Below are 12,708 nucleotides of genomic sequence, written 5' to 3' on the forward strand. Positions count from 1 at the left end.
TCAGAATGGCTGTGACTCTTCTATGGTGGGTAGGGGGTGGGTAGGGGGTGGGACCGCCTGGACACCGTGGCAACCTGTCTTCCTTCCTCCTGGCAGGTAGCCAGAGGGCAGTCTTCCGGCAGGCCATGAGGCACTGGGAGAAGCATACCTGTGTCACCTTCCTGGAGCGCACGGACGAGGACAGCTATATTGTGTTCACCTATCGACCTTGCGGGTGAGCAGGAAGCCCTAGGCACTACACCTTCCGCCGTTGCCCCAACCCAGGTTCTTCCCTGGGCACTGCCACTGCCCCCAGCTGGGCACAGCGCTGGGTCCCTTCGTCCCCTCCTGCTATGGGGCATCTCCCCAGGAACTGCCCCTTGTGTGGCTGTGACCTCCAGCACACAGCCTGGGCACTCGGCGCTCAGGGCCCACCTCCCCTCCGCTCCCCTCCCCCCCCACCCCCCGGCAGCCTGGCCCCGCCCCTGAGTGGATGCACTCCCCCAGCTCGGGACCGCCCCCCTGAGCTGGCCCCGCCCTCCAGGTGCTGCTCCTACGTGGGTCGCCGCGGCGGGGGCCCCCAGGCCATCTCCATCGGCAAGAACTGTGACAAGTTCGGCATCGTGGTCCACGAGCTGGGCCACGTCGTCGGCTTCTGGCACGAACACACTCGGCCAGACCGGGACCGCCACGTTTCCATCGTTCGTGAGAACATCCAGCCAGGTAGGTACCTGTCCCTCGGTGCGGCCTTGGTGGGTGGCTCCTGCCCCAACCCCCACCTCCAGGGACCCTGGGGGCAGTGGGAGCCGCTCCTGCCAGCCGTCATAGCCTGGGCCCTCAGCGCTACCCTCAGCCTGGGTTGAGCCGGCCCTTGCCTTTGAGGCATTTCCTCCTCCGTGGCAGATCAAGTACCTGCATCCGTTGCGGAGCTCCTCTGCGGGGCTGGGCCAGGTCCTGGTCCTGGACAGCGGTAGCCCGGGCAGCCTCTAGGGTGGGGCATGGGCTTAGTGGGCCCGCCCTGGGGACTGCTCAGGCCTTTCCCCACCTCTGCCCACTTTCTGTCCTCTGCCTGGTCTGCCCTCTGAGGGCTTTTCTCTCATTTTCTCGATATCTCTGTCCCTCCCTTCCCACCTCCTCCCTCTCTCCCAGGCACTCTCCACTCTTCACTGCTTCCTTCTCAGCTGCGGCTCTAGAAATGGGTGCTTTCTTTCCATGTTCCCTTGAGTCCTCCATTCACCAGGCCCTTTGCTGGATAGGACTCTTCCTGAGACCCTCCCCACTCCCCAGGCTCCCCTTGGCTGCTCCCCGGACCCTCAGGTAGGGGGGCCCTCTCAGATACAGGAAGGACCCCATTCCTGCCCTGGAAAGGGAGCGTTGCATCCCAGGCAGACCCACTCCCTCCCTCCCTACACACCCTTTTCCTGATCTTCTCAGGGCAGGAGTATAACTTCCTGAAGATGGAGCCTCAGGAGGTGGAGTCCCTGGGGGAGACCTATGACTTTGACAGCATCATGCATTATGCTCGGAACACGTTCTCCAGGTAGGAGATGGGGTCAGGGCTGGGCCTCTGCTGGCGCAGCCCCACCCTGCCCTCTGTAGGTCATTCTCCTTCTGCCTGCCACTTCCGGGGCAATGACCCAGGAAAAGAGTGGCCCTCCGGGGGACTGTGGCCTCCAAGCAGAGGGTCCACCGATGCTGCCTGCCCTCCTGTACTCTTCCATGGGTGGGGCTGTGGCAGGGCCTTACCACTGTGTGCACCCAGGGCACCTGGCGGAGGAGGCTGAACCCAACCACTGTGCAAGCCAAGCAGTGTGGGGTAGCCCCAAACTATCAGCCCAAAGGGTGCTGAGCTTTTATTTGTGGGCCATTTGTTTGTTTTTGTTTTTGTTTGAGACAGGGTCTTGCTCTGTCACCTAGGCTGGAGTGCAGTGGCACAGTCATGGCTCACTGCACCTCAAACTCCTAGGCTCAAGCAATTGTCCCGTCTCAGCCTCCTAAGTAGCTAGGATGACAGGTACACGCCACCATGACTTTTTTTTAGAGATGGGGTCTCACTATATTGCCCAGGCTGGTCTCGAACTCCTGGGCTCAAGCAATCCTCCCACCTCGGCTTCCCAAAATGCTGAGATTACAGGCATGAGCCACCATGCCCAGCCATTCCTTTTTAATTAGTCTGCTTTTTTTTTTTTTTTTTTTGGTAATTGGCCAGTTTGCATGAAGCCAGGCCCCTGCCCTGGACTAGCCCCCGTGCCCAAGTCCAAAGCACATCCTCCTTATCCGATGCCCAGGTCCCCAGAAGCCACAACTAGAACCCTCGAAGGTGGTGGCCCAGCCTCCCCTCCCCCAAGCTTCTCCTTAGCAGAGTGTGGGAAACGGCGCCTCCCTCCTCCTCACACTCCTTCCTGGCCTGGCCATTCCCAGGCCTGGTGCTTTGCTCATCCTCTGTCTGTGTCCCAGACAGTGGCCCTGCCCCCTCTTCTCAGTGCTTCTACCCGATCCACTTTTCCTGCCTGCAGACCTGCAGGAACAGAGACCAAGGAGGGGTGGTGAGGTCATTCTGCCCCCCCACACCCACAGACCCGGCCTTACATTTCCCACCGCATCCCACCGCACCCCCTGCTGTGATCCACCCAGCTGGGTGTGAGTCAGGGGCCCTGGGGAGGTGGAGGGCTGCCTGCCTTCCCTTCACTCTGCTCCTCCCAGTGCAAACACCCAGGATTCAGAAGGGAGGAATGGGGGGTACAGGAGACACTGATAGATGGGGAGCTGGTGGGGCTGTCCCCGGGGCTTGGTCTGGCTGCAGTGGAATCTGCCTTTGGCCTTGTTCCATGTGCATTCAGATGCAGCCTGTGCCAGCAGGGTGAGTAGCTGGCCTAGGGAGTCCTGGAGGAAGTTTAGTTAGGGCTGGAGCAGCATGAGGGGCTGCAGAAGCAGGGGCCCAGTGGGGTTGGAAAGATGACCCGCTAGGGGCCTGTAGCTTTCCTGGGACTGGCAGTCGTGGCCAGCCTGAACTGGGGGCACCAGTGGGTCTCAGGGCACCCTGGACCTGCATCCCTGACCTCCCAAAGTGTTCCTGGGGCTCCCCCGACTCCTGTGGTGTGGCTGCCACGGAGCAGGGTGGCTGCTGGTCAGTGGGCAGTGTAATGACAGGGTGAGACGTCTCCACCCGGCCCTGACCCTGCTGAGGAATGTCTGAGCTCCAGCAGGGTCGCGACTTGTGGGTACGGATGGGCATGCCACCCACTCCCTGCCCACTGTCCCCAAGACGCTCACCCTTCCTTCTCTCCCTCTTCTTCAGGGGCATCTTCCTGGATACCATTGTCCCCAAGTATGAGGTGAACGGGGTGAAACCTCCCATTGGCCAAAGGACACGGCTCAGCAAGGGGGACATTGCCCAAGCCCGCAAGCTTTACAAGTGCCCAGGTCAGGGCAGAGAAGGGATGGGTGAAGGCGTGGAGGGCAGGGCCTGAGGGAGGCAGAGGCCAGGTGCCTGGTGCCACCAAGAAGGCTTAGGCTGCAAGTTTTAGAGAATGGTGTGGCGGGGGAGGGGACCCCATAGGAGGGGCAGTGTCCAAGTGAAGGAGGCCACTGGGTGTAGGCTCAGATGGTGGTCAGAAGCTGAGCCACCACCTTCTGAGGGTCTGTAGGGGCAGAAGTGGGGAAGAACAGGGCAATCCTAGGAGAGGGAGGTGGTGGCACGGAGCCCCACCAAGGGAGCTTGACCTTAACTCTGGAACCCATATTGCCTTCACAAACAGGGCAGCACTGGGCTGGGAGGTAGGATGGTGTGTGCTGTATGTGAGGCGGAAGGGGTGGATCTTACAGGGACAGGACTGCTGCAGACACCCTCCCACTCCTCGGGCATTCTCCCCTCCCTCAGAGGATGCCAGGGCTCAGGGGTGGGTGAGCCAGAAGGTGGGGGGATTTGGCGCCTGAAGCCCTGCCCTGTCATTTCCTTTCCTCACAGCCTGTGGAGAGACCCTGCAAGACAGCACAGGCAACTTCTCCTCCCCTGAATACCCCAACGGCTACTCTGCTCACATGCACTGCGTGTGGCGCATCTCCGTCACACCCGGGGAGAAGGTACGTGTGGGCTCGGCCTCTGAGCCTTCCCCTCCCCTGCGGGTCCCCATACCTCAGGGACTTCTCCCACGGTGGGAATCAATATGGGTACCAGCGACCTACCTGGTTACCGTAAATGCATTGAGTCCACAGCGCTGATGGGGCACTGCTGTGGGAAGGGGCTCCCAGCATTCACCGCCTTCCCCGGCATCTCCCAATAATTGTAAATTAGTGTTAATTTGCAGATAGCACTTACTATGTAGGTCTATTTTGATTATCTAGTTCTTCTTGGGTGCTTTTCCTACATCACCTCTTTTATGGCTACCTCCACCTTTATTTTACAGATGAGGAAACTGAGGCACAGGGTGGTTAAGTAACTTGCCCAAGGTCACACAGCTGACAAGGACTGAGGTGGGATTGGAGCCCTTCTCAGGTCTGGGTTCCAGCCTGACCCTCAACTCTCATCCATCTCATCAGGGCTTGGGCCAGGGGCTCCTGAAGAGCTCTCCCCAATTCTGACAGGCTCTGGTCCTGGGAACGATTAAGGAATGATAGAAGTGTCTCCAGCAGGATGCTGCCTGGTGGGTCTCTCCTTCCCATCCACCCTTCCTCTTGCTCAGGCCAGGACCCTCCGGTCTTTGCTCTCTGGGCCTGATTTTTTGTTCCTGGCTCTCCACTGGCACTCTATTTCTCCTTCCTCTACCTGTCACCTGCTGTATCAGTTCTGATCCATAGAGAAAGCTCAGCTCCACCTTCTGTCTTACCTTGTGGGGAAGTGCCCAGTTCTCATACTTACTGCCACATGGGGCTGGCTTCGGGCACCCTACGGGATCAGGTCAGAGCTGTCTCCATCTTCACAGTCTAGCTCGGATGTGACCTCCTTCAGGGAGCCTTCCCTACTCATTACTAATTGGTGGCAAGCAGGGTGGACACCGAGTGTGGGGAGGGCCCCCAAGCCTGTCCCGTCAGGTTTCCCACTGCATGGTTGATTATCCCTGTTTGAATACCTAAGGTGATGAGAGGCTCACTACTTTTCAGAATAATTCATTCTGTTCTCTAGCCAGCTCTTTTTTTATTTTTTTCTTGAGATGGAATCTTACTCTATCACCCAAGCTGGAGTGCAGTGGTGCGATCTCAGCTCACTGCAACCTCTGCTTCCCAGGCTCAAGCGATCCTCCCACATCAGCCTCTCGAGTAGCTGGGACTGCAGATGTGCGCCACCATGCCCGGCCAACTTTTTTTCTATTTTTGGTTGAGACAGGGTTTCGCCATGTTGCGCAGGCTGGTCTCGAACTCCTGACCTTAAGTGATCCTCCCGGCTCAGGCTTCCAAAGTGTTGGAATTACAGGCGTGAGCCACCACACCTGGCCTGTAGCCAGGTCTTAATGTTACAACATCTCTTCTTCTCCCTTAAGCTCCTTACTTGCTCTAGTACTTTCCTCAAGAGCAATTTAGGATAATTCACTCCCTCTTTCCCATGTCAGTCCTCGTAACGTGGGGAGATTACTCTCATCCCTCCTTAGAGCCATTCACGGTCTTTTCACAGAGTCTGGACCTCTGCACCAACCCCAAACCTTCTGTGTCCTTTATATTTCTATTGCTCCCAAGAATGAGCTACAAGACTTTCTTTTCCTTGATTGGGACACGATTCTTAATGTCATAGTGCAGCGTTGAGCTGGATTCGATTCTATTATTGGTTGCATTGTTCAGTTCGACATCTCAAGATCATTTTGAATCAGAAAGTCACCATTCATCAGGTAGCCCTCCTCTTACCTCTGCCATGAGCTCCTTTGATAAGCATGTCTTCTAAGTCTGCATCCTGGCCTTTGATCAAAACATAGAACGGCACACAAACCAAAGAAGAACCAAGATTTCCCTCCAAATTGACATTAATCTGTTCATCTAGGCTTTGAGAAGAGTTATTACATCCGTTATGATGCCACTTAAAGTCATGACTATCCAGCCACAGGTGACCACCAATTGACTAGGATGTGCGCTCCTTCTGAGACCATACCTTGGTCATCTTTCTATCCTTGGCCCAGGAAGTGTTTCATAAATGCTGAATACGTAAGATGCAATGCCTTAGCAAATTAAATCTACTGTTCCACCAGTTGATAAAACCCCTTTAAAAAGGAAGACAAATGTGTTCGACCTGCCTTGTTTCCAGTGAACCCAAACTGGCTCCTAGTCATCAAGTGTTTCTTTTCTAAATGGTCACAGAGCATCTGTTTCTTTGGGGATTGACGTTTGGCCCAGTGGTTTGCAATTCCCAGAATCCGCTCCTTACTCTCCTTCCAGTACACACACCCCTTTGAAGACTGGGAAAGCTTTTACTCTGAGTCCTGCAGATTACACATGCTGATCACATCTGCAAATTATTTGACTGTCTCCTCTGATGTCATTGATGAGCTTGGAGACAAAAATCAATGTAGCGAGATGCTCACGGGCTCTCCTCCTTCTGTGTTATTGAGCTTCTATTTCCTTTTCAAACAATGCTTATTTTCATTTGTTGTAATTTGAAGATCATTCTTACATAGGACAGATTTTTATTGAGAGTTGAGTAATTCTGGCTTCGCTCTTGGTTGACATTCTACCATCTTCCCTTAAAAGTGAACCCTTTCTTCCTTGTTCTGAATCTCTCTTAAAAACGGCAATTTTGGCCAGTATATGGCCCACGCCTGTAATCTCAACACTTAGGGAAGCTGAGGCAGGAGGATCACTTAAGGCTAGGAGTTTGAGACCAGCCTGGCTAACATAGCGGAACTCCATCTCTACAAAAAATTTTAAAAATTAGCTGGGTGTCTGGTGGGTGCTGGTAGTTCCAGCTACTCGGGAGGCTGAGGTGGGAGGATTGTTCGAGCCTGGGAGTTCAAAGCTGCAGTGAGTTATGATTACACCATGACACTCATGCCAGAGGAACAGAGCAAGATCTTGTCTCAAAACAAAACAAAAAATTGCATTCCTTTTTTGCTGTTTTCTACCAGCTATGCCCTGGCTTCCTTTGTTTCCCTCTAGAGGGTTCCCATTACTCCAGCCTTGGGAAATCTCACCCACCGATAATAATAGCAATAACTAACTGACTGAACATATGATTGAGTAACTATGTGCTAAATTATTATTATTATTATTATTTGAGACAGAGTTTCATTCTTGTTGCCCAGGCTGTAGTGCAATGGCATGATCTCAGCTCACTGCAACCTCCTCAGCCTCCTGAGTAGCTGGGATTACAGGCATGTGCCACCACACCCAGCTAATTTTGTATTTTTAGTAGAGACAGAGTTTCTCCATGTTGGTCAGGCTGGTCTCGAACTCCCGGACTCAGGTGATTCGCCCACCTCGGCCTCCCAAAGTGCTGGGATTACAGACGTGAGCCACCACACCCGGCCATGTTAAATTCTTTATGTGTGTTATGTCCAACATTATCGCACAGCAACATTATGGGCCAGATGCTAACGTTATCCCTGTTTTGGATATGAGAAAACAGGCTTGGAAAAATTTAGTAACTTCTCCAAAATTACACAAAATTGGATTATGACACAAGAGTCGGTGATTGCGATACTATATGTGTTCTAAAGCCCTGCTGCATTTCGACAATGACTTTAGTGCTCTTCAGCAAACCTGTGTGCCTACTATGTGCCCAGCCCTGGGCCAGCCACCAGAAATGTACAGACGCGCAAGACAGTCGCTGGCCCTGAGCAGCGGAGTCAGGTGGCATGCTACTTACCTTCCTGTCCGGGAGTTTTATGCAGTCGACAGGGGTGTGGCATCTGGGCTAGGATCAGCTTCCTTCCCTGTTCTTCCTGGCTGGCCTGGGCTGGCACTAGTCTCTCTAGTGGACACACATGGCCTTGCCCCCAAAGCCTCTCTCTCTGCCTTGGTGCTGCTTCCACGGCGATTCCCAGAGGACTCCTGTCCTTTTTTTCAGAAGCCTGCCTGGGGCTGCAGAAAGAGAAAAGGGCTAAGTATAAAAATTCCAGATTAGTCAACGAGTGGTTGTAGAAGTACCCGAAGTAAAAACTAGCCATAGTCCTGAATGAAATTGGAGAGTTGTAAGGGAAGCCAAGTGACACCCTGGGGACATGAACATTGAAAGGACCTACAGAGCCTGGTGTGGTAGAATACTAACGGCCTCTCTATCGTTTAACGATTATGTACCACAGAAAGCATTAGGCACCTTACATGCAGGACCTCGCTATTCCCTGTAACACTTTTACGACCTAGGTACTGTTATCCCTACTGTACAGCCAAGAGAATGGAGGCTTCAAGCGCTTGAATAAATCTCCCCAAGTTTACACAGGTAGTAGTGGTGAAATTGGCATTCGGTTCCAGGACTTTCTGACTCCAAAGTCTATGGTCTTTCAAAGGTAAACCTGAAATAATGCCGCCTGCTTTAGTGGATGGACTTTGACATCTATTTTGGCTGTGGAGAAGTTGTTTTTCATTTGCCTCCCAATTCTCAGCTTATTGCTAGAAATGTGAATGATAAGTAAATCTTACCATATACAATTGATTTTGCCTGTCTTGGGTATGTCAAAGTAAAAGAGTCAACTGGAAAGCCTTCTTTTCAGATCCCCCGAGTCTACACTCATGTAACTAGCGGCTGGCGCGGAGAGGACTGACAGTGGTTCCCCAGCAACAGAGGAGAAGCTTTATGAGGAGAAGACGGTTTTAAGAAGGGAATCGGCTGGGTACGGTGACTCACGCCTGTAATCCCAGCACTTTGGGAGGCCGAGGCAGGTGGATTTTCTGAGGTCAGGTGTTTGAGACCAGCCTGGCCAACATGGTGAAACCCCGTTTCTACTAAAAATACAAAAATTAGCTGGGCGTGGTGGTGCATGCCTGTAGTCCCAGCTACTCGGGAGGCTGAGGCAGGAGAATCACTCGCGCAAACCCGGGAGATGGAGGTTGCAGTGAACCGAGATCATGCCACTGCACTCCAGCCTGGGCAAGAGTAAGACTCAGTCTCAAAAAAGGAAAAAAAAAAAAAGGAATCATGGTCAGTGGATCAAACATTTGCAGAGGAGCCAAGAAGATAAGAACTTTTAGAGCTGGCAGTATCTGCCCTCATTCCCATCCCTGCCTCCTGATACGCTACCTGTTATTCAAGGTCCAACCCAAATTCTTTTTTTTTTTTTTGAGACTGAGTCTCACTCTGTCGCCCAAGCTGGAGTGCAGTGGCATGATCTCAGCTCACCTCGACCTCTGCCCCCCGGGTTCAAGCAATTCTTCTGCCTCAGCCTCCCTAGTAGCTGGGATTACAGGCACCTGCCATTGCCCCCGGCTAATTTTTGTATTTTAAGTAGAGACAGGGTTTCATCATCTTTTTTTTTTTTTTGAGACGAAGTCTTGCTCTTGTCCCCCAGGCTGGAGTACAATGGCACGATCTCGGCTCAATGTAACCTCCGCCTCCTGGGTTCAAGCAATTCTCCTGCCTCAGCCTCCCGAGTAGCTGGGATTACAGGTGTGTGCCACCATGCCCGGCTAATTTTTGTATTTTTAATAGAGACAGGGTTTCACCATGTTGGCCAGGCTGGTCTCGAACTCCCGACCTCAGGTGATCCACCCATCTCGGCCTCCCAAAGTGCTTGGATTATAGGCATGAGCCACCACACCCAGCCCAGCCCAAATTCTTAATGCCTTCCCTGTCTTCCACATCCCCAGCCAGGCCAAAGGGATCCCTGCCTTCTCTGCAAAGCCTGTGCTGGATCCTACCCAAGTTCCGCTTCTTGAAGGGTGTGGGGCTCTGAGGATGAAGGGAAAATGGACACTTATCCTTAGCACAGTTGCTGAGCAGAATCGCTTGGCAGGCCCAGAGAAGCCATGTGGAGGATTGGTGGAGGGTGTAACTTTAGGAGCCAGAGTGCCTGAATTTGACTCACAGCTGTGCCATGTACTGGCTGTGTGGTATTGGGGAAGTTGCTTCACCTCTCTGTGCCTTTGTTTCCCCGTCTATCTACATATATACTTTTTGAGATGGAGTCTCACTCTGTTGCCCAGACTGGAGTGCAATGGCATGAGCTCGGCTTACTGCAACCCCCATCTCTGGGTTCAAGCAATTCTTCTGTCTCAGCCTTCCGAGTACCTGGGACTATAGTCACATGCCACCATGCCTGGCTAATTTTTGTATTTTTAGTAGAGACAGGGTTTCGCCATGTTGGCCAATCTGGTCTCGAACTCCTGACCTCAGGTGATCCACCTGCCTCGGCCTCCCTAAGTGCTGGGATTACAGGTGCGAGCCTCTGTAATCTATAAACTATAAAATGAGCCTGGCGATAGTACCTACCACAAGGGAGGTGCTATCATGTTTGATCTGCTGACCATGATTCCCTTCTTAAAACCATCTCCTCCTCATAAAGGTATGAGGATTAAACAAATTATTATACATAAAGTCCCTGGAGTAGTACCTATCACATAGTGAGAACCCAACTAATGTTAGCTGCTGCTATCTTTCCTATATTCCTAATCTTTTAATTTTATTTAATTATTTTATCGTATTTTTTAGAGACAGAGTCTTGCCCTGTTGCCCAGGCTGGAGTGCAGTGGTGTGATCTCAGCTCACTGCAACCTCCGCATCTCAGGTTCAAGTGATTCTCGTGCCTTAGCCTCCCGAGTAACTGGGACTACTGGCACGTGCCACCACACCTGGCTAATTTTTATATTTTTAATAAAGATGGAGTTTCGCCATGTTGGCCAGGCTAGTCTCAAACTCCTGACCTCAGGTGATCTGCCTGCCTTGACCTCTCAAAGTGCTGGGGTTACAGGCGTGAGGCACCGCGCCCAGCCCAGTCCCTAATCTTTTTTTTTTTTTTTTTTTTTTTGAGATGGAGTCTCGCTCTGTTGCCCAGGCTGGAGTGCAGTGGCTGGATCTCAGCTCACTGCAAGCTCCGCCTCCTGGGTTTACGCCATTCTCCTGCCTCAGCCTCCCGAGTAGCTGGGACTACAGGCGCCCACCACCTTACCTGGCTAGTTTTTTGTATTTTTTAGTAGAGACGGGGTTTCACCATGTTAGCCAGGATGGTCTCCATCTCCTGACCTCGTAATCCACCCGTCTTGGCCTCCCAAAGTGCTGGGATTACAGGCTTGAGCCACCGCGCCCGGCCCCGTAATCTTTTTAAATGAAGAAATCCTGGTCCACTTCCCCAGGAACCCTATTTCTCTCTAATTCCAGGATTCTTGTCTTAACCATTCCAAATACCAAAAAATCTTAAGCAAACTTCATTCTACTAGCAAAGTTAACATTTATTGAGTGCTTACTCTGCGTTGGGCACTTGTAAATTTTACACATATACGAATTGAACTCCCCTAAGTCCTGGGAGGCAGATAGTATCATCATTACCCTCTTATAAATAAGGACATGGAGGCACAGAGGAACTGGTTGATGGGCCTAAAGATCATGCAGCTAGGTCAGATTGAAGCCGGACAGTGAGTCACCAAGGGGCAAGATGCTTAACTGGCACGCTGTGGCCAGAAGTGAGGTGTCCTATTACTTCTCCCCTGCCAGCATGCAGCAAGCTTGAGGAGTATTTCCTATATTCAGGAGACTCTGCACCCCATATTGAATCCTCCCAACTCCCCAGTGAAGCCATTATTATCATTTCCAGTTTGGGGTTTTTTTTTGTTTTGTTTTGTTTTTTCTGAGACAGAGTTGCTCTGTTCATGGCTCATGTGATCATGGCTCATTCCAGCCTGGACCTCCCCAGCTCAAGTGATCCTCCCACCTCCACCTCCCGAGTAGCTGGGACCACTGGCATGTGCCATCATGCCCAGCAAGTTTTTAAATTTTTTTGTAGAGATGAGGTCTCACTATATTGCTCAGGCTGGTCTCAAGCTTCCAGGCTCAAGCAATCCTTCCACTTCAGCCACCCAAAGTGCTGGGATTACAGGCATGAGCCACCGCACCCGGCCCCATCTCAATTTCAGACAAAAACACAGGCTTAAGGAAGCCGAGCCACAGGCCCAAGTCACCAGCCCGGAAGCGGTGGGGCTGGCCAGGTTTTCTCTGGCAAAGGGCATTGCCCCTGCCACCACAGCACAGCTGTTTCCACACGACAGAAGCCAATACAACTCTTAATTTGACACATCCAGTCTCAATATAGCCATCACTGGGCCTCTCTGTAGCATGCCTCTCTCGGCCAACGCAGGTTTCTTCCTCCTGAGTGATGTGACCTCTGGTTCCTCCTGCTTCTTTGGAGGTCTCGGGTGGGCCCTCTGGGGTTCTGCCGGCTGGGCGTGGTTTCTTCCTCAGCAGCTTTGACATCATCCTCCCCAGACACAGCCAAGGCTGCTTCTAAGGATGAAGGAAAGCGGCGCTTGTCCTCAGCACAGCTGCTGAGCAGAACTGCTTGGCAAGCCCAGGGAGGCCACGTGGAGGAGTGGTGGAGGGTGTGACTCAGGAGCCAGAGCGCCCTCACTCGGCCCTCTGCATCCCTTCTTCCATCCAGCAACTCCTTTGTTTTTGTTGTTTGTTAGATATACAAATAACATATGCACACAGTAAACAAACTTTTTGAACAATCTAGAAATGCGTAAAATAACAAGTGAATTTTCTCCTCTAGACCCTCCTCTAGATCCCACTCCTCAGAGGTGACTAAGCACTGGGAACACTTTCTGGTGTCTCCTTCCAGACCCTTCTAGGTATACACATGCATGTAAGCATGGATGTGTATA

At 52.3% G+C, this 12,708-nt stretch overlaps 1 protein-coding gene across 4 annotated transcripts in view; it reads left to right on the forward strand.

The window, feature by feature from the left end:
- Positions 1-12,708, forward strand: part of BMP1 (bone morphogenetic protein 1) — a 47,805-nt gene that overhangs the window by 11,531 nt on the left and 23,566 nt on the right. For all 4 annotated transcript variants that reach the window (XR_001446593.3, XM_077942606.1, XM_077942607.1 and 1 more), the window contains 5 exon segments: positions 97-214; positions 524-702; positions 1,414-1,519; positions 3,278-3,402; positions 3,947-4,062. Coding sequence is in view for 3 of the 4 variants with exons in the window: in XM_077942606.1 (XP_077798732.1) it covers positions 97-214; positions 524-702; positions 1,414-1,519; positions 3,278-3,402; positions 3,947-4,062 (644 nt within the window). In the remaining variant the exon portion in view is untranslated.

Source organism: Macaca mulatta, chromosome 8 (assembly GCF_049350105.2).
Source record: "Macaca mulatta isolate MMU2019108-1 chromosome 8, T2T-MMU8v2.0, whole genome shotgun sequence".
Lineage (NCBI taxonomy): Eukaryota > Metazoa > Chordata > Mammalia > Primates > Cercopithecidae > Macaca > Macaca mulatta.